The following is a 21883-nucleotide window of genomic DNA, read 5'->3' on the forward strand; positions in this document are numbered from 1 at the left end:
TGGGGGCAGGAGGTCTGGTCTAGAGGGTAGAGCCTCCATTTGCCTGAAGGTAACATCCGCGGGTCGCCAGTTCGAGGCCGCCGGCACCGTGAATGGTGAGACCTTGAAGCAGCTGACAAGCTGAGCCGAGTTATTCCACCTGCTCTTCGGTGTGAGCGAAGAAACGTCTTGGCCTGCCCTCCGTGTGAGAGATGAAGGAGCTGCTTGTCAGCTTGCGTGGGAGGAAATCGGAGGCCAGAATGTGATACCAGATCAAAAAGATCCATCTGAAATGTTGTGGTTCTTGAAAGATAGAACCTTTCTTTGATTGTAAAAATCCCTATGGGGATTTAGAACTGCCCGCCCATGTAAACCGCCTTGAATAAAGACTGAGGAGAAATCTGATGACCAAGAAAGGCAGTATATAAATACATGTATTATTATTATTATTATTTTAGATTACTAGGATGGGACCTCAGGGGCACTGGCCCCCGGCATTATGCCAAGCTGCCGGCATCCCCCTCCTTCTCCTGGGAGAACCTGGTTTACACCGCTTATGGTTCTTCTGGAAAAGGGAACACTCACTGTGGTGGCTTCGGAGCCCTGTTCCTTCTCCTATGAGGACTCCCCTTTGAAGGGGTGCCCCTTCAAAAGAGCCTCCATAGGAGAAGGAATGGGGGCGGAAAGCTGCCAGGGCCTTCTCATCCAGGGAGAACCAGAAGTGGTCACAATGTCATGTAATGTGATGACGTCACCACCCCAGGCTCTGGGGCTTCTAGTCATGCCTCTGGGCAGGAGAGGGGTCTGCTTTCCTCTTCTGCTTGTGAGTATCCCAGAGGTAGCTGGGTGAGCCATGAGCTATTGAGCCAGATAGGCCTTTGAGCTGATCCAGGAGGGCTCTTCTGATGTCCTTACCACTCGACTGGTTTTGTTGGATGCTCTTGAATTAATTGAAAGAGCCCCAGCGATCTCGGACTACCATTGATCTCAGAGAAGGGAAACCATGTCTCGCATGGGCTGGTATGATTAGACCTTAGTTTCTGTGTGCCTTGCTCAGAAATCTTAACGTGCCAACCAAGATTACCCTCCTTTATATCGTTAGTTAACAGTCCTTCCAAGGCAACTTGTGCTCACAACCGCTTACCGAAAAAGCAAGCGAACGCGGGCTCTGAGATGGACTGTGTTATGGGATGGCAAGGAGGCAAACTTCACGGGATCTTATACTGGACTCTTCCCAAAGGTATCTGGAAGCCATGACGTGAAGGGTAGGTTTCTAAAACTAGGATGCAAAGAATAGTTCCTCAGGCTGCTCTGCTCTTCAACCATGATGTTTTGTTTTGGTTACCCTGCACATCTCGTCTGATCTTGGAAGCTAAGCAGGGTCAGGCCTGGTTAGTACTTGGATGGGAGACCGCCTGGGAATACCAGGTGCTGTAGGCTTATACCATAGTCTTTTGAGACTGAAGGTTGCCGACCAAAATATTTTTTAAATTGTGTGTTGTATATTTAAACCATTTTCTTTCTGATTTTGTTTTCTAATGATCTTATCTGTTTGGTAAGCCACTCTGGGTGCTTTTCAGTGAAAAGCAAGCTAGAGATCTGGATATTGAATAAGTACGTTGAAAGTTTTGTCAATGTTGGATCATGGTGCAAAATGTAACGCGCTTTCCTTCCTTCTTTTCAGTGGAAATCTGCCATCCTCTCTCTGTCCCCTTTCCCAAGAATGCCACACTGAAGGTGTACATTGAACATTCCCTGCGCAGTCACAGGGATGATATTGTTGTTGGATGGGATGGCAAGGAGCAGGTACCAGAAATTAAACCCTTTAGAATTGCAACCCATACAGCAGCATAAGCTGTTGAGTGCAAAGAGATTGCTTGCTCTCTCTCTCTCTCTCTCTCTCTCTCTCTCACTGGTTCTCAAACTTTTTAGCATTGGGACCCACTTTTTAGAATGAAAATCTGTCAGGACCCACTAAATGTCATTAACCTGGAATTGATGTCATGACCGGCAGTGACGTTATGGCCCATATGACAAAATCAAATCCAATTAAATAAGTCAATTAAAAGCTTACAATAAATATAAGTTAAAAAATTTATTTCAAGAAGAACCCTCCTAACTTTCCCAATCAGTTGCTGATCTGTTTAAATAAAAATTCCCAAAACATCCCAACGGCTGTCATCCTATTCACACTTACCACTTTGACTATCATTGTTAAAAGCATAGAGCTAGAAGCCTGTTAAAAGTACGGATCTGTCGCAATTCCCCAAATTCCTTCACACACCACAGTAGCATCGACTCTAATAGATGAAAAATAAAATATACCTTGAAATGAATGGGAATTCACCTGAAACTGGCTCATGACCCACCTTGTGGGTTCTGACCCACAGTTGGAGAAACACTGACCTATCACATATTTATGCCACCCTCCTTTTGTCCTCCCAACAGCCCTGTGAGGTAGGGAAGGCTGAGAGAAAGTGACTGGCCCCCGGAAACTTGAGTGAAGATTTGAACCTGGTTCTACCAGGGCTTACATCCAATTCCCGAACCACTACACCAACTTATGCCTTCCACTCCACCAAATTCTGACAACATTAATCCAGAAACAGTGCTCAAATGAAGCCCCCCTTACCTCTTGTGAAAACCCTCTCCCCTCTTGCTGCTATTCTGAGAAGACTACAAGGGGACCCTACTTTCTATATTGTCTACACTGACTGATAAGGGCCCTCTGGGATTTCACATACAAAATATTGTTGTGCTGCATTTGTAAATCCAGTTCTTTGTTGAAGAGTGTTCTCACCCATGTTACACATGTTGTGTTGGTGACAGATATCAGTCTCCTCGTCTCTCAAGTTTGGAAAAGAGCACGTAAATTACCAAGCCACCATCGCACACCCTTTTAACTTGGCTGTGAATCAAATAGAGGTGAATTCCCTAGCCAAAAACAAAGGAGGCACACACAGCCACCAGGTAAGCTGTGCGCATGTCACTGGGGTCTATTGGCTAGTGCTTGTAATGCCACTCACGACTTATTCCCCTGCCTCTCACAGTTTTGGGGCACGAGGGAGTTGCTTTAAATGTTTCTCTTCTTTCAGAGAACATCCTTCTCCATGGTCCAACATGAGCAGATCCATAAGACCTTGGCAAGTGGCAAACACAAACAAGGCTGCAATGCCCTGTTGCAAAATAAGTGATAGTTGGGTATTGCTTCCGGCCTAGCCATATAAACCTCAGGGAGGGGTGAAACTGCAGGGTAAAAGGGTTACAGGAGAAATAGGCTGCTCCCCCTGAAGAGGCTGTACATTAAGGTCAAGGCTGTCTCATTCATGAGGCTGACTGAAGCCCACCAGCCATTTCCACAGCTTCTCCCCCCCCCTCCACTCCCTGGAATGGAAAAAGAAGACAAGAATGAAGCAGAAGAGGAAATATAGAGGGGAAGAGAGTGGTGGGCTAGAACTTTGAGACTCTCTAGCTCACCACTCTCCTCTTCTCTACACTTCCTTCTCCAATCCAAGGAGTGGAAGGAGCAGCAGCAGAGGAGGCAAAGGGGCAGATGGAGATAGTCTCCCTCTGCCAAACTGCTACCTGAGGCGACTGCCTCAATCAGCCTCATGGATAGGCCAGCCCTGCCTCCAACTCACAGCACTTGGTCTTCTTCTGGCTTTAGATGCAGCTGACTTGGAACGATGGACAACCAGCCCATTTCAACTGGACTTTTCGAGACAGGTCCAAGGCCGACGGCACATTTTGGGATGCTTGCGTCGCTGCTTCTTCCAGCCAGGTAGGAACATTCATTTTCATTCTCAGAATGCTGTTGCCAGACCCTTTTTCCTTCCTTACAATGACCTTTAATTCTACCATTTGCTCTTCTTGCACCAAACATCATCTTATCCTGCACATGCCTGATCTCTTCTGATCTTGGAAGTTAAGCAGGGTCAGGCCTGGTTAGTACTTGGATGGGAGACTGCTTGGGAATACCGGGTGCTGTAGGCTTATACCATAGTCTTTCGAGACTGAAGGTTGCCAACCATCTCCCTATACTGAACACTATCTCCCGATCTCGTCTGATCTCGGAAGCTAAGCAGGGTCAGGCCTGGTTAGTATTTGGATGGGAGACTGCCTGGGAATACCAAGTGCTGTAGGCTTATACCATAATCTTTCGAGACTGAAGGTTGCCAACCAAGAGGCAGGAGATAGAGGCAGAAGACTTGGGGCAGCTTCCCATGTCCCTGCACGTCACTTGATTTCTCATCATACAACACACATAGCTGACTACTTATTCAGGAAAATGTGGGTCATGTAGTGTAGTGCTGCCATATTTGTGACAGTTTGGTTCTGGGACTCTGTGTGAATAGTAAAATCCGCAGAGGCTCAAGTCTGCTTATTAAAATGGTTTCAATTTGCAAAAATTGTGTAAAATTTGTGTAAATTGTGACCATTTCTCTACCTAGCTCAGTATGCTTTACATCAGGGGTGCCCAAACCCCAGCCCTGGGGCCACTTGGGGCCCTCGAGGCCTCTCAGTGCGGCCCTCAGGGAGCCCCCCGTCTCCAATGAGCTCTGGCCCTCCAGAGATTTGTTGGAGCCCACACTGGCCCGAGGCAACTGCTCTCAGCGTGAGGGAGACTGTTTGACCTCTCACGTGAGCTGTGGGATGAGGGCTCCCTCCACTGCTTGTTGTTTCATGTCTGTGATGCAGTAGTGGCAGCAAAGGAAAGGCCAGCCTTGCTTAGTGCAAGGCCTTTTATAGGCCTTGAGCTATTGCAAGACCTTCATTCATTCATATAAGTTCCATCTTTAATATATTCATTTATGTAAACTTATGTAAATTTATTCAAATTTAAATGTAAATTAATTCTTCTTTTTCCTGGCCCCCAACACAGTGTCAGAGAGACGATGTGGCCCTCCTGCCAAAAACTTTGGACACCCCTGCTTTACATTAAGGGTGGCCAAACTCGCTTGATGGATGAGCAACTTACGATAAACTTCAGATGCTTGAGAGCCACAATATTTTAGAAGCATTTGAATTCTTAATATATTTACTCACCATGAACATTAAATTTAAATTTTAATCCAGTGGACTCTCAGCTTATACTTGGCAAATAATTACTGTCTGGGCGCCAGCTGGGTGTCCGCCTGGCCAGAGGCATCCCAGGGGGGCAGTGATTCCCCTTCCAACCAGCGGGCCATTCCGGCACGTCCAGAGAGCCCCTGCAACAGGGTCCAAAACCTGGAGAGGCTGAGCTTGGTGAAACAGTTGTGGTGGGGACTGCAACTTCAGAGGCCCGAGGCAAGATGGGCAAGGTTCGAGGAGGGATAGAGGCAGCAAGGGGGAGAAGGGGGGCAGGATCCTGCCAGAGACCTTATCGTACCAGGAAGGGAGGGAGGGAAGGGTCCAGAGAGGGCTGGCAAACTTTTTATGAGGCAGGAGCAGGCCATTGATGAAGGCGGCAAATGCCGACGAGGAGGCTGGCTGATGAGGAAGCTGGCAGGACTGTGAGCCTGCAAGGAGCCACAAGCAATGAGAAGGATAAGGGTGAAGCAACCCCCTTCCCCCATAGCCTCTCTGAGGCCTATTGCTCTGGACCTGCAAAGGGGGAACCGCCCCCCCCCCTTTTGCCCAACAGCTGTGACCCTTCATGGACCCTCATTGAGCCTGACACCCCTGGGGTGGCAGGTGCCCCGCCGGGGACGAGAGAATTATAAGGCTTGAAATTTTTTTAAATTTACCTTTTATATTAATTGTGATGCAAAAAGGAACTTAGCCAATATATTTCCCGAGCTGCACATTGTATGAACCACAATTTGGCCATCCCTGGTCTACGTTGATTTGCAGTAGCTCTCCAAGTTTTTGGAGAGGGGTCATTCTATTCCCACTCCTACCTGGAAACACCAGGGATTGAACTTGGGACACTTCTGCCTAGAAATCAGGTCCCCTCCCACTGAGCTACAGCCACGTCCAAAAGAAAATATGGTTCCACTGGAAGCCATTGCCTACAGATGTACACCAAGCATATAACCTGCTCTTTGTATTCATGCATTATTCTTCCAGCTTCAGAACATTCTACCAGTGGGAAGCCTTCAGGCCTGTGGGTCAGTCGAGCAGACCTCAGCCTTGTATAACCAGCGATTAGATGTCGAATGGGATGGTAAAAAAGTCAAGCAAAATCTGACATTTGAGGTAAAGAAGAAACCAATCTCCTTAATGTTATGTAGAATTTGAGGGCACCCACCAATACAGTCAAAGCTCAAACAGTGATGTGGGGTTTTTTTAACCATGGTTAGCACAAACCATGGTTTCGTGGTGACACCTGGCTCCTACTGTTTTGTCACCTGTATCCGTTTGCTGTGGTTTTCTTGTAAAACATGTGCTCTTCAATCTTCCTCTTTCCACCCAGAAAAACAGACACTCAGAGAGGGATAAGATTCATCTGGACACCATTCTGGAAAACATCTTTTTGACTTCCTGCTCCAGTCAACGCATTCTGGGGGATGTTGAAACGGACTACTCAGCATGGCTTAATTATCATGCAAGCCTCAGAGTCTGCAACCTTCAAAATGTAAGCGGCATGCGGTGGCAGTTCTCAAAAATACCTGCAAACATAATACCTGCAAACTGGGAGACTGAGTCTGTATACAGTGGGTTCAGAACATACGAATCTGACCCAGCATAGTTTTCGAACCTATGGCTAAAAGACCAGTGAAGGACCTCCTCAATGCAACCAGAAGTGCCTTACGGTCACGCCTGGAGATCTTCATGGCCCAATTTGTCTGCATGTTTTGGTATCCACAGAGTTCTGGAAATTAGGGTGAACCTGTATTCAGAGCAGCAATTTCCAGAGACTTGGAAGTGACAAAACTGAGCTCAGTATGTAATTCTCAAGATGAGGCAGACTGAACAGTTCCCTTCAAGTGGTGGACTATCAGCCACTGGGTAAAATGATAGCTGCGCATGACCCAGTCACAGCTGCCTCCTCACCTGCCCTTCTGTCTGTTACCCCTCCTGCTTAACCCACAAACAGCTGCTCCTTGTTCCCCACCTTGGTGCAATGAAAAGGGAGATGGGGATAGAAGTGAAGAGGGAAAGGAAGTGGAGAAGACACTCTAGCCTGTCTCTCTTCTGCTCTGTTCCCTTTTTTTCCAAACCAGTGTGCCAAGGAGAAGAAGGAGAAATGGCTTTTTGCCCTGCCTCTGAGTCAGGCGATCATGGGCAAAGCATAGGTGGGGGCATTTGACCCTTATCTTCACACCTGAAGGTTATGGGCCAACTTGAGAGCTCAGGTTGTATTGCCTAGTGTACACCCATTCATGGCTTCTTCTCTTAGCGTTATCAATATATTTCTTTTCTTCTATTTCAATAGCCCACAGCATTTTTTTTCTTCTTCTCTGCCTTCCCAGGAAATTGCAATCTTTGGAAAACATCAGTTAAACCAAGGGGATCTCCTCTTGCAGTCCGAAGGCAGAGTAAACCTTGCTGGGGATGAGGGATCCATCTCCATGGCTTTAAGGAATCATAGCAAAGCCAAAGAGAGGAACTATTCCGTGGAATTTGCTGTGAGTCGAGCAGAAAAGTTGTGGGGTGGAAGCCTACGAGATGCTGCTTCCTACTGAGTCCGCTCATTAGCTGTTTATCCACTGGCATTGCTAGGGAGTGCAGGGGGGGTGCGGGCCGCACCGGGTGACACGCACAGGGGGGTGACACCACTACTATGCAAAAGTACTTCTTAAGCTGAAAATCACATCACCTCCTCTGGATCACTTTATAGTTGTGTGTACATTGCCACCTAGTGGTCAAGGAGTTCATATGTCTTGTTAGGCACATGTCTCCCATGTGGTGAGAAGTTCCAGGGGTGCCATGCTTTCTTTCTTTGGAGGAGGCATTCCTGGCTGTTGCTGGCATTTTTGTAACACCGACGCATTTATAAAGAATCTTTTCTTTTCTTTTTTCGCTCACAGGTAAAAGCATCCGAGGCTGTTTGGCTGGACGTGATGGGAAGCCTGACTTCCTCGGCCGAGCAAAGCCAGGTTGTGGTGGAAGCAAACATTGACCCCAAAGAGCAAGTGAAGCTAGCAGCTTCCAAAGACAAGCAGTGCCTTCAATATTACATGGGATATTCCAAGGGTAAAACTGGAACGCCCAATGGGATATTTAGAATATGTAGAAAGACTTCCCAATGTGCATCTTCTTTTGAATAATGAATCCCTTCTGGCAGCCTTAATTCCCAGACCCTGAAACAAGGATGCTGGTTTATTTGTTTTCACACAGCTCTTTGCAGTAGAATTTCTGTCCTTTGTTTCTGTCTTTGAGGGGAACCTGATTGAGATGTATAAAATTATGCATGGGATGGATAGAGAGGGATGTTCTTTTCCGTCACAATACCAGAACCAGGGGACATCCACTAAAATTAAATGTTGGGAGAGTTAGGACAGACAAAATTTCTTTATCCAGGGTGTGATTGGTCGGCAGAACTCCTTGCCACAGGATGTGGCGATGGTGTGTGGCCTTGATGCCTTCAAAAGGGGATTGGACAGATATCTGGAGGAAAAGTCCATCTCAGGTTACAAGCCATGATGGGTATAACCTGCGTTAGAAGTAGGCTGTCTCTGAATGTCAGATGCAAGGGAGTGGCAAGAGGAGGCCAGGATCTTGTTGTCTTGTGTGCTCCCAGAGGTATCTGCTGGGCCACTATGAGCTCCAGGAAGCTGGACTAGATGGGCCTTTGTCCTGATCCAGCAGGGCTCTTCTTACATTCTTGAATGAACCTTCATTTGCTTACCCAGATGTCAAAACCTCCCTTCCAAAGAATATGAATCTAGAAGGCTTTGAATTCCTGTCTTTCTTCACCCTTGCAGGAAGTGCAGAGGACGGACTTGAGTTCACAGCTTGCACAGATGGGCGACAGCAAGCCGTGCTGAGTGCCCACCTCGTCACGAATGGAGCAACACGAGAGGAAATGGGGCATCTGGCCCTCAAAGCCGTGAACCAAAGTTTGAGCTTGGAGGCCCATGGCTGTGGAGATCCTGTCCTTAAGATCGAGGTGTGACATCTTCCAAAATAAACCGATAACAAAGGCCAACACCATTTTGCTATCTTAAATGTTAGACCTAAGGCCTTGGTCAACCAAGGTCGCACCCCGTTGCCTCGTTTCAACCTAGAGATTTCTTCAAGCCCTTCTCCAGTGTCTTTGAATCACCTCAATTCCTCCATTTTCTTACTCTCACAGTCCAAGCTGATTGAAATGGCAGCCACCCTGCAACGCAGCCTGCTGGTGAAGCTCAAGAACTTGGAGGAGCGCTTTGGGGACTTCAGAAAATCAGTAAGCAGTTGGCATGATTTCTTTTCCCCAGGTCCGGTCCAGATTCCTGGGCGCTTCTTTTAAAAGGTGCACTGCTGTGGAGTATGAAGAACTGGGTTCTTATTTTCCAAGCACCTTTGCATGTCTTACAAGATTTTTTGGGATGCATGTCTGATATAGGGGTGGATGTCCCCAGGTGTCCCCTGGATGTCCCCTGGTTCCGGTCCATTGCCCTGGGTACCACGCCTTGAGGGGGTGTCAAGGGGGTGCCTTTCAGAGGCCATCTGAGGTCCAGAGAGTGTCTGAGGGTGCTAAAAATGTATGGGCCCCAGGTGCTGGATGCTCTAACTTCGCCACTGCCATGCACCACTATCTTCTTTTCTCCAAAGCATGCTCCCTTTAATCGATCACCTGCTGCTATGTTCCTTCTCTGTTGGGGCTAACTATAGGTACAGCACATTGATTTCCTGTCTGGTGCTGCTGGCTGGCCGGTGAATGCCCTCCAGGAAGCGGCAGGGACCCTCCAAAACGGGGCCAGAGGAATCGCCCAGATATGGAAACAGAGCGGAGTCAAGCAGGCTCTGCAGCACAGCCTCCCGCTTTACCTGGGCAGAATTCAAGGCTTCCTCCAGCAAATGCAGAATGAATTACGAAGTAAGCAGAATTGCGAAGTTCAGCATAAGGTCATGTGCTGTGTCACCTTTGAGCAGAACCGTAACTAGGGCAGAGCATGGGGCACCTGTCCCAGGTGCATGACTGCCCCCAGGCTCAGCCCTAGTTAAGGAGGAGGTACTGGTGGTCTCACATGCCCCGTCCCTTCTCCCAATAGAGAAGGACCAAGACATATAAAGCGGCCGCAGCTGGTGACATCACGTGATGTCACTTCTGGGTTCTCTCTGAGGAGGGGGCGCTTGCCAGAGCAATGCATTATGGCTCTGCTTATGAACCTCAACCCTTCTGGATGTGAAGGCTCCCCGAGGAGAACCTCTGTTGCAGGCCTCAGGATCTCAGATGATCAGGCAGGTTCTTGAAAACCTGGATTCATTTTCCAACAGCATCCTGTTTGCTTTTCTGTTTCGTTGCAAGGACCCTTAACGACCCTGAAGGATGCTTATTACGATGCGACTTTGAAACCCTTGGATGAAGTGTGGCGGCAAAAGACCGAAGAGTATCTGAAGAAGCTCCAGGCGTTTGTGCCCACCATTGTCAAGGACGTATGGCTGATGGAACCGATCCAGGTTTCACTCAGGGTGCTGAAGACAGGCTTGGATCTGGTTGGTGTTCAAAACTCTTCACTGGGAGTCACATCGTTACACACAGAGGATGTGGGGAATTGGAATGAGTTTGAAGGAAATCAAAGGCTGGTAGGGGATCTGGAAGGCTGCATACCCTAAGAGGCTTCTGAGGACCAGGGAGGTCTCCCAGGGCCTCAGAGGCCTCTAAGAAACTCCCCCCCCCCCCAGACATTACCCAAACCAATGTACTCTCTACCCACCTCTTAGCTATGCCAGTGGATGTGACCACACTCTTCAAATAGTTATCACATAAAAGAAGGCAAAGAGGTTTAGGGAAATGGGGTGATTTTCAAAAGGCAGGAGTAGCCGGCTGGGGCAGGGAGCAGTGACAGAGATAAGTGCTGAGATGGTAGAGGAGGGGTTGCCCCAAGTCAGTGGTGATGGCAGGGAGGTGAGCAAGAGGGGCAGACACCACAGCAGGTCAGGCCCAGGTGTCAAATGTCAGAGCAGGACAGGCCCAAGTGCAGCTGTCTATTCAGGTGGTTTTGCTTTCAGTGGGATTCATGTTTGAACTTGAACTTCACACTTGAGCGAGGAGCCAGAAGGGATTGAATGCATCACCTAAATGCATATCCCACTAAAAGCAATTTAATGTAGATTTGCCCATACTAATGAAACTCCCTTTAGCAGAGGGAGAGCAACAGTCTCTGTTTATCTCAACACCGCGTCTTTTTCAGTGGCTGTTTGCAGGTGTCTCTTTTGAGCCAGGGAACCTTCTTTCCATCTATTTTGCTATGTAAAGTGGTCTGTGTGTTGAAAAAGCAATATATACCTGTTTTTAATAACAAAGACAGGTAGTATCTGCACTCAGGTTAGTGTTTTATTTCATTCATTCATTCATTTGATTTTTACTCCACCTTTTCCCCAAGGCAGCTAACAACCAATTAAAATGCATAAAAAATAAAATACAAAAACTATAAAATGCACATAAAACTATCAACTATAAAATACTCATTAAAAGGTAGTTGGCGGCTGCGGCAGCATAATAAACCATCAATCATAAAACATTAAATAAATTACTAAAAAGCATGAGCCAGCCTACAGCCATCATATCAAACATAAGAACAGCCCCACTGGATCAGGACATAGGCCCATCTAGTCCAGCTTCCTGTATCTCACAGCGGCCCACCAAATGCCCCAGGGAGCACACCAGATAACAAGAGACCTCATTCTGGTGTCCTCCCTTAAGATCTTACAGGGTACCAAAATATCCTAAGATCTTACAGGGTACCAAAGGCTTTTTGGAATAAAAACATCTTCAGGCCTCAGAAGGTTAATGAGGAGCTGTTCTCAGCTCAAAGGGGAGGGAATTCCATAGTACAGGTGCCACCACCGAGAAAGCCCTTCTCTATCCGCCACCCCCCTGACCTCTCTTAAAGGCGGCACAACCAAAAGGGCCCTCTCAGATGACCAAAGGGAACGGTGTGCGTATCTGATCCAGGAAATGATGCATGCCCCTGTTTCCCTTAGCTGGCTTGGGCTGAGAATCTCTTGAACCAAATCCACACCTGGTTGTCAAATGCTTTGACCTAAAGAGTGCCCTCAGATAAAAATTTAAATGACTGATTTGTAATAGCTTAACGGTAATTAAAGTGGTGTGTTTTGTTTTTTGTAACGGAAACATCCAATATAACATTTTAAAATCTGTTTAGAACTTTTTGGGAATCTTTGGTTTTTATCTGTCCTGCAAACAGGTAACACAACAGGTGCTCAGCTGGGCCGAAGACAAGCTCTCCAGAGCAGTGGGCAAGCTCCAAAAGCCTTTATCAAACCTTTATCGATTTTCTGCCAGGTAATATTGTGGATTTTTAAGTAACTCCTGCAATGCAGTGTTAAAGGCCTATAACACTGTTCAACTTCTGTAGACCCAGAGAGATGTCTGTGAATCAAATAATTTCCATTATGGCAAAAGAAAAGAGGAACATTCATGGTCTAACCTGGGCAATATAAGGCACTTGCATACTGCTTGGGGACTCTGTGTAGTCGTTAGAGCAGGGGTAGTGTTTGGGATCAGCCAGTTGGACATTGGCCAAGGGCCCACCTGGCCTAGCCCAATTCTAGAAGCCTCAGTACTAATGGGATTGCCATGGGGGGCAGTAAAGGGCTTCGTCCCTAGCAACCAGGTGCCTACATGAGGTTAGTGTTTGGGCTAGCCCCTCAAGCCTTGCGGCTATTCGTTAGGGCTGCCTCATTATAGGAAATGGATTGAGTTTTTTGCAAATAAATATTTTTGTTTCTAGATCACCTTTTTTTAAAAGTCTTGTCAAGCTAGGTGGGTCCTGATAGAGTATCATTTTAAAAAATGGGTCCCGGTGCCAAAAAGTTTGAGAAACACTGCGTTACAACTTGAATCCACTTGCAGTGTACTAGAACATAAGAACAGCCCCACTGGATCAGGCCACAGGCCCATCTAGTCCAGCTTCCTGTATCTCACAGCGGCCTACCAAATGCCCCAGGGAGCACACCAGATAACAAGAGACCTGCAAGGCTTCCTGGGAATTGTAGTTAAGAACAGCCCCACTGGATCAGGCCATAGGCCCATCTAGTCCAGCTTCCTGTATCTCACAGCAGCCCACCAAATGTCCCAGGGAGCACACCAGATAACAAGAGACCTCATTCTGGTGCCCTCCCTTTCACCTGGCATTCTGACATAGCCCATTTCTAAATTAGGAGGTTGCACATACACATCATGGCTTGTAACCCCACCCATGGCTTATTACCCAATGCATTTAGGAAGGGGTGGGGCAAGCAGGCATCTTGCCCTGGGCCCAGTGCCAGCTCTCAGTGGCCCTGCTTGGCTGCAAAGCTCACTTGGGCCAGCAGCTCTCTCACCCTAATTAATCCAGTGTGGATACTTTGCAGAAACTGTTCGGTGGCAGTGAGATTGCCGGTGGTGATGTCCAACGGAGAGCCCACGCTGGACCTGGCCAACGTGACAAACTATCTGATTGAGGAGAAACTTATGAAGCCCTTTTGGAGCCTGTATCACATCAACCCTGCTGCAGAATATTACAGGTTCAAGCAGACCATGATGGAAAGCCCATTTGAGCGTAAGTCCTCCTTTCCCTCTCCCTTCACCTCCTTTCAGTGGCAGCCTGCAACAATCAACTCCGTTTTCCTCACTGAGGAGGAACAGATGAAGCAGAAGAGGAAGTGAAGAGTGGTAGGCTAGAACATCTCCTGAGCTGTCTAGCCCACCACTCTCTTCTCCTCCAAGAAGAGGAAGTATAGGAAGAGGAGTGAGAACTGCATCATTGTGGGATAAGGTAACACCTCAACCCCCACCAGTCCAACTCAAAACCCAATCCTATCCAACTTTCCAGCACTGGTGCAGCTGCGATGCAGCCCTGAGGCAAGGGAACAAATGTTCCTTTACCTTGTGGAGGCCTCCATAACTACCTTCCCATCACAGGATACAGTGCACACCCGATTGGCATGGCTACCCTAGGGCTGGAAAGTTGGATCGGATTGGGCCCTCAGTCCACTTCATAAGATCACAGCTTAGGTTTGAAGCCTCAATGGATGATGTCACTTCCAGCCATGACATCACATTCAGATTAATGACATCGCTTCCAGTGGGTCCTGATGGATTGTTGTTCTAAAAAGTGGGTCCTGGTGCTCAAAAGTTTGAGAACCACTTCAATAGCAGGAAATGACCAATTTTTTTTTAACACTGCTAGATCATGCTTTGTTGATGGGGAGCAAGCACCTGAGGACATTTGACGGGAGCTTCTACAGCTTGTCTACCAATTGCAGTGTGTTGCTGGCTAAGGATTTTGTGAACGATGCATTTACGGTCATATTAAACCAAGACGGAAAGGGGCTGCCATCACTACACGTAAACATGAATGGCACGACTGTCGTGATCCACCCAGAACAGAAGGTAAGAGAGGAGTCGGGAACGGAACAGTTTCTTGAGTGGGTGAAGTCATCCAGACAGGGGCAAGAGAGCAACCACCCACCTGGGCAGAAAAGCCAAAGAAAAGATGCCGCCATTTTTAAAGTGCCCGTCCTGCAACATGGATTTTAAAATCCTCCAGGCCAACTGAGGTGGCTCCTTCAGGGCCCCCTCCCTTGGCAGGGGGCAACTGCTTCTACCTGCCAGCCCACCCACCTCCACCACTCCTCCTTCCATTCCCTGGATGTGACAAGGAAGGGCATCACTGACACCATAGCTCACCATGCTCCTCCTCTTTACTTCCTTTAAAATCCAGAGGGCAGGGGTGGAGGTTGGGGAGTGTCGTAAATAAAGGGAAGTTTGGGAGCTTAGGGTTCTTGGTTTTCAAACCCTAAAGCCCTCAAGGCCCCTCTGCTTAGTAGTACTGCCACCACCCTGTAAGTGCCAGTGCCTCAGTCCAGGAACACTGAGACCCTCTAGGCTTAATACTATCCCTTGCAGGCGCTGAGCTTTTTTTAATCAAAGCCTCAGTCCTCAAGTTACTAGTCCTCAACAGGTTCTTGGTAGCTTGCTGAACGGCTAGGCAGGATTCTGAACCTTTGTCCCCAACAGACAATGAAACAACTTAGTAAAAGATATTTTAGTTTATTAAGTACATAAGGTTACACACTCTACAGTAAGGCAGCAAATGCTAGAGGCATAAACATCTAGGAAACATATCAGCAATAAAATAATAAAGCTAGCTGGCTATCTCTATTAATCCCGATCTCTCACCTGGGTCAGTTACTCTTGTAGATCTCTTAGCTCCAGGGCTACCTATGAGGCCAGGTGCCCATGATGGACAATGGAGCTCACACGCATGCAGGATGTTGCACCCAAAACTCTGTTCAAGAACGATGTCCCACACACCCCTGGGCACTCATTATTATACTTCTTATGCTAATAGTACTGAGGTGACTTCATACTTATTAGTCTGTCCAATCAGAACCCTTGAGGAACAGAACCTTCTCGAAGTTGGCCTGGCTGCTAACGCCTCATAGTTCTTACCCCTCCCAATTGGAGATCCACAGCTGCACTCCATCACGCTTGATCAGGTGCCTCTCTGTCTGCTAAGGTGCTAAACACTCCAATGGGTTGTAATTCTTGTTATCTGTCCTTCCTGGCCAGCAAAGGAGAGACAACAAATCCTTTTGTTTATTTACTCACATTCCTGCAGCTGGGAACTGCTAGCAACTTCTCAGTTACACTGTCTTAGTTTGGTTCAGGCTTCTCATGCCAACCTAGGCCTTACATACTTATTCATGACAGGGAGGTACCTGCAATGCAAGACATTTTGCATGCCATCTCAGGTGCTGGGTGGTTTTGAGCCGGCACTGCCCCTCTGCCAAACAATACGGTGAACATGAGCACCACTTCTTATGAACATGATGCCTCATGTTCATAAGAAGCTCCGGTCTACAAAGTCATCCCCTTGGTCAGTCTAGCTCAGCATATCAGCAGCTCTCCAGGATATCAGAGAAGTATTACTTTGGCTCTACCTGGAGACATCAGAGATTGAACCTCAGATCTCTATCATAACCATAGTCTTGTTCTCCCAGAGCAGTGATTTTCAACCTGTTTCATTGTCAAGGCACACCACGCTACCAGCCAGGGGCTCATGTTCTCTAATGGCTCTACTAATAAATGACCTTCACCCAAACGCCCACAGCACACCTGCAGCCTGTTCCAATGTGCCATGGCACACTGGTTGAAAATTGCCACCCCAGAGTGTCTTGTCAAACCATCTTAAGTTGCTGCCCTGGAGTACCCCACCCCCACCCCTGGGAGCCTTTGAACTCAATGGGACTTACTTCTGAGTAGATGCATCTAAGCTTGGGCTGTTGTCTACCCAGTTCTGAGGAATTGGGACAACTCAGTTTCCTTGCAGAGTTGGTCACCTGAAGTTCTCTTTCTCTCCCTTTCAACTAGACGTACCAAAAGTTCAATATTTCCTGGATGGAGGAGAACTGTCAAAGTCTTGATATGCATCTTGAAGAAAGTGGTGTTGCTGTCCGAAGAGAACTGGATGATATTGAAGTATCCAGTACCAATGGGGTCCGGTTCTCATGCAGCCTTCGTTACGACCTCTGTACGCTCAACTTGGATGGATGGCATCATGGCGAGTACAATGTCTCCAACCTTTCGAGCGATGAGTGGTGGATGTGGATGTGGGGAGATCATAGTGCTATTTCCCTCCTCCCAGTTGCATAGCTGAGGGGAGGTCACAAGGATGGTGTGACCCCCAAGCACCACTCCATGAGGTCGGCCATGCCACCCCCACCAAGGCTGCTGGGGTCCTGCCCCCTCGTTCACAGCTGCTTGGAATGAAGCCGCTGGCTTTGGCCAGCCTTGCTCCGAGAGGTGCGCAGAGGATGTTCTGAGATCTGGGGAGGATCTCCAGATGCAACCTCTCTGGGCCTCAGAAAGCCTTCTCCAGAAGGCCTTAGAACATCACTTCTGGTTTTGCCTGGGAAAGACCTTCCAGAGGCTTTAGAAGGCCCTGGGCCTCAGAACACCCTTCGGTTGCAACCAGAGCACAGCTCCAGGGTGGTACAGGTAAGGGGGCAGCCCAGGTTGGGGGCAGCCCTGGAAGGTGTGCCCTGGGATGGCCTTCCAGTGGCACCTCCATTCCACTTGCTAGGACATTGGCGGACATTGGCTAGGATGTTCACTCTGTTGGACAATGCAGGAGGAAACCAGACCAGAATCTTAGGGGAATCAGTGTTTCCAAATTGGTGCTTGAGATGGTAGAGGGTCATCAGAGAAGCACTTCTGGATATGACCAAGAGTTCCAGCTAGTCTTGTGTCTTGTTTCCCCACAGTGGCCAACCAGACCTCCCTAGCAGGTTAAAAATATAGGTCATGTCAATTGCTCACTATCATTCTGGGGTAGCGTCACGGCTTGAGTTAAGGCAAATCAAAACTTCCTTGACTCAAATCTCGCCTCTGCCATTAACTTGCTAACAGTGCACTCCCATGCATGTCTACTCAGAAGTAAGTTATATTGAATGTTATGGGACAGGGTTGCAATCCTATGCTTGGGAGTAAGTTCCATAGAATTCCTATTGGAACACATAGGATTGAGCCGTTACGCCTATAGAAGTGTGGCTGTGGCCTTAGGCAAGCCTTGTCAGCCTTGGTTTTCCCCACCTGCAGAATGGGGATAAAAGGAATATCCTTTACAGAGTTGTTGTAAACACTACAGCCAGATGATTTATATCTTGCTTGGAACATTCAGAAGCACTGTACAACTGCAAACTATTGTAGGTGATGTCGCCCATTGAAGGCTTTTAGAATTCATTTTCTCTGGGCTCTAGGAACTTCTGCTGGGCTCTTTGGTACCAATGACAATGAAGGTGGCAATGAATGGATGCTTCCGGATCATTCCTATGCTGGCAGCTTGCAGGAATTCATGCATGGGTGGCAGGTAAACCCAGGACCCATGAGAGGGGGTAATTTGTACCTGGGCCCTGGGTCAAAAAGAGGGTCCAGCAGCCATGATTTTCTATATTTAAAAGATTTTAGAGAGCATGCTTGGTTTCCTGTATTACTGTATCTTGCTGTGCAGATGGTAGACCTGGGCTCCGCATCAGGAAGCCCAGTAGACCTGGGTTCCAAAGACTATTCTGGCTGACACAGCCCTCTCCCTGCCTTTGTTCTGCCCGACCCTGTCACTACCCTCCCCCTGCTCTATTTTGCACCCTCCCCTTCCCTTTTTGAGAAGGGGGCCACAAGAAACTTTTAATAATACACCCCAACAACATACCTCTTGGAGACGTTGTCCAAGATCCAACCAACGCATTCTGCAGAATGAGGTGAGGAGCTGAAAGGGTAGAATTTTGGTCAGTTCCACTTTAGTCTCATTGGTCAGTCTTCCTCCCATGCCAAGAACATTCTGCATGGAATAAATGAGAAATTAAGGAGAAGTCTATGATAAACCTTTGCTCCAATGTCCTCATTTACTAGGGAGATGTTAAATAAAATGTAACATGCAAGCTTTTTTTTTTTCACAAATCCTGTTTGCATTCTGATGTCCAGGTGAGCCACCAGTGTCCTCCGGTGAAGAAGACAGACAAGTCCTGTCCTAGCAGGTGGAGCTCCCAAATCTGCAAAACCTTTTTCCAAGATTCCAACTCTATTTTAAGGAACTGCTTCAGCGTGGTACGTTTCGTGGTCAAATGGTAGCGGCACCAGAAACAAATACATTGGCAAGGGGCAGTGACGTCGCTATGGGGGTGCAGGCCGCACCGGGTGACGCGTGCTGGGGGGGTGACACCACTACTGGCCCAAAATTTTTAAATCTTAGTATTTTTGAATAATACCAACATGTTACATATCGGTCAATGTGTAATTTCATGCAGAATGCAATGAACCAAACCACATTTAAATATCTCTAGTCTATCAAAAGTTATTACCAAAAAAACCAGCGGGGGTGGGGCGATGGTACATCTATTTCCATAGAATTCTAGCCTCTTTCTTTTAAAGGTGGATCCGGAACCATTCTACAGACTGTGCACTGCTGACATGTGCGAATTGCACAACATCAAACCTGCCTGTGCTTTGGCAGCAGCCTTCATACATCTCTGCAACAGAAACTTTGTGCCTTTAGTGATACCGCAACAGTGTGGTAAGTTTTTCTGGCTGTCTCCTGGGGATGTTGTCCAAATTCCGTCTCTGGACAATATTTACAATGGAACTCATGGTCATGGACGCTTCTGACTCTCCAAGGGATCCGTTATCCTGCCTCTGCTCTCTAACCTGCAACCATTGCAAGCTGGGTTGGAGGGTCCTTTTTTGTGTTGGCACCTATTGTTGGCAACCTTCAGTCTCGGAAGACTATGGTATCGCGCTCTGGATGGTGGTTCTGGAACAGCGTCTAGTGTGGCTGAAAAGGCCGATTCGGGAGTGACAATCCCTTCCACACTGGGAGCAAGTGCAGTCTCTGATCTGTCTCCCTGGCTATGGGCCTTCCTTCTTTGCCTCTTTGCCTCAGTCTGTTGGCCAAGTGTCTCTTCAAACTGGGAAAGGCCATGCTGCACAGCCTGCCTCCAAGCGGGCCGCTCAGAGGCCAGGGTTTCCCACCTGTTGAGGTCCACTCCTAAGGCCTTCAGATCCCTCTTGCAGATGTCCTTGTATGTGGTCTACCTGTAGGGCGCTTTCCTTGCACGAGTTCTCCATAGAGGAGATCCTTTGGGATCTGGCTGACATCCATTCTCACGACATGATTCTCACGACATGTTGGCACCATACCTATAGGATTCATTAATGGAGGAAATCTGTCAGGCCCCCCGCACTAACTACTTTTAAATGGGCCATGGAAGCCTTCCTTTTCTACTTAATTTTCACTGCAGTCTTATGCATGTCTACTCGGAAGTAACACCCATTGTGTTAAAATTTGGTTAGGGTTAGGGCCATAAAGTACTTCTCAGTCACTGTGAGAGAAGGAAGGCTGGCGCACTTCCATGTACGGGCCTCCAGAAGCTGAATTGGGCCCCGCTATGCTGGCGCAACAGTAAGTCTGCACCAGCCGACTCAGGCTGGCATGGGGGCTTGTGGAAGGCGGGGAAAAGGCAGAACAGGATGTTCCGGGGCAGGGGGAGGGTGGGTGGCAGGCAGGACTGTGGGCAGCCCAGGACCAGGCAGGGGGGTAGAGCCAGGATCTGGCACTTGGGCCAGTTCCTAACCCCACGCCCAGGCAACCTGAAGAAGCGCCAGGCTGTTCGGATCTGCACCACCTCTTTAGGGGTAAAGGAAATGAAATCCCTTTGCCCCGGGTTGAGCCACAGGCAGCCCCAACCCTGCGCTGGTTATGGGACAGGCCAGCTGGCCTCCCTGTTCCAGCGTGGGTTAGGATTGGCCTGCCCCTATCATAAAAGTATGTATAGGATTATAGCCTTTGATTGATTGTACTGGTGATCTCCATTATTTTATCGTTTTATTTTGAAACACTGGGGTTTCCCCTCTGCCATTTTTGTTGTCTGTTATTTTTCTCTTTTAATTATTGTAGTTCCTGTTTTTTATGTTTTTTATACTGTGAACTGCCTTGTATAAACTTTTTAAGAAAAAAACAGAATAGAAATATACTAAATAACATTGAATTATGCCCACAGATCCTATGCATTCTGTTCATTTGAATCAACCAGCATATTTGAATGCATCCTTTCCAATGTACTATCACACTTGTTTTGGGGGGGTGAAATACATACTTGGGGAGGGATATTTTAATCATACCTCCGGAAGAATGTTTGGGACTGAAATTTAATCTGACTTGAGGGGGGGGCTGTGTTTTATGTTTGTTTGTTATGTTGTTTGCTTCCAACAAAACTTCCATTACTGACTCTTATTTCCATTTTACAGATCGGGAACTGAGGCTGGGAGACAGCACCTAAGGCCACCCCATGAACCCATATTAGAGGAGAGACTTGCCTTCAGTTCTCCTATATCCAGCTTATCTCTCTAACCACAGGACAACATGGACTTTCTGTTTCCTTGTCGTATTTTCTTTCACTAAACTGCTTTTGAGAAGAGATTTGGGGAATATTTAGATTGGCTGCACCTCCTTCCATTTAGGGTTTCACAGCCCAATCCAATCCACACTTTCCTGGGAGTAAGCCCCATTGACTCTAATGGCACTTACTTCTGAGTAGACATGCCTAGGGCTGGGCCCTCATTCAGTATGGCCAACATCTTTTCCTGAGGCTGGGCAAAGGATGGCCCTTTGTTGCCTAAAATAACTTGGGTTTTACCGTAACAAACGACAGCATCAAAAAAAGCAACACATCCAATGTGGTTGCAAAAGGAAAAATAAAGCTTGCTAGGCTTGGAAACTGAAAAAAATATTTCATCAGCACTATGTGTTTTAATTAAATCAGAGGTTGCATTTTTCACATGGCCTCCTCAACAGTCACTTTTGAATTTCTACAAGGCACAGGGGCGCATCTGCCCTGGGGCAAGACAGGGCAAGAGCCCTGGGTACCAATTGGAGGTGGGCATCCTTGTTGGGTTTGCTGCTACAGATGCATGCAACTTCTCCTCCAGAAGCTGAGAAACACACCCACCTCTCCCTCTGAATCCTGAGAATAAAATGGAGAGCGCCCCCTAAACTGCGCATTTCCCTGTGAGGAATCCTTGATAGGTGCATGAAAAACCGGTGCCCATCTTTTCCCCTTCTATTGCCCCTTCTAGTCTCCAAACACAAGCCCAACAACTTTTCATGCACACTTGAAGCGGTCATGTGCTCAATCGGTTCCTCTCCATCCTTCTGGAAGGAAATATCATCGTTCATTAGAGATGGTTGTGTGCCATGTACGGTCTGCTTCTTAATGACTTTAGGTCTTGCAAATGTGAAATAGATTGAAATGTTTTTGGCTAACAATT

The 21883-nt window shown here is 47.6% G+C and overlaps 1 protein-coding gene and 1 long non-coding RNA gene across 2 annotated transcripts; both read left to right on the forward strand.

Moving 5' to 3' along the window:
* The first annotated feature begins 3681 nt into the window (after nucleotides 1-3681).
* Nucleotides 3682-7445, forward strand: LOC136633679 (uncharacterized). Its single transcript, XR_010793280.1, has 4 exons — nucleotides 3682-3760; nucleotides 6031-6159; nucleotides 6377-6538; nucleotides 7377-7445. It is a non-coding gene; the product is annotated as an uncharacterized lncRNA (long non-coding RNA).
* Nucleotides 7446-7453: 8 nt separating this feature from the next.
* LOC136663872 (uncharacterized) lies at nucleotides 7454-21883 on the forward strand. The gene is made up of 14 exons (XM_066640831.1): nucleotides 7454-7532; nucleotides 7935-8100; nucleotides 8832-9016; nucleotides 9203-9295; nucleotides 9724-9928; nucleotides 10361-10548; nucleotides 12264-12361; nucleotides 13432-13619; nucleotides 14250-14452; nucleotides 16436-16625; nucleotides 17824-17933; nucleotides 18545-18667; nucleotides 18992-19133; nucleotides 20864-21883. The coding sequence occupies exons 1-14, from the start codon at nucleotides 7476-7478 to the stop codon at nucleotides 20893-20895; spliced, it is 1980 nt and encodes a 659-aa protein (XP_066496928.1). The 5' UTR covers nucleotides 7454-7475; the 3' UTR covers nucleotides 20896-21883.

This window comes from Tiliqua scincoides, chromosome 13 (assembly GCF_035046505.1).
Source record: "Tiliqua scincoides isolate rTilSci1 chromosome 13, rTilSci1.hap2, whole genome shotgun sequence".
Classification (NCBI taxonomy): Eukaryota; Metazoa; Chordata; class Lepidosauria; order Squamata; family Scincidae; genus Tiliqua; species Tiliqua scincoides.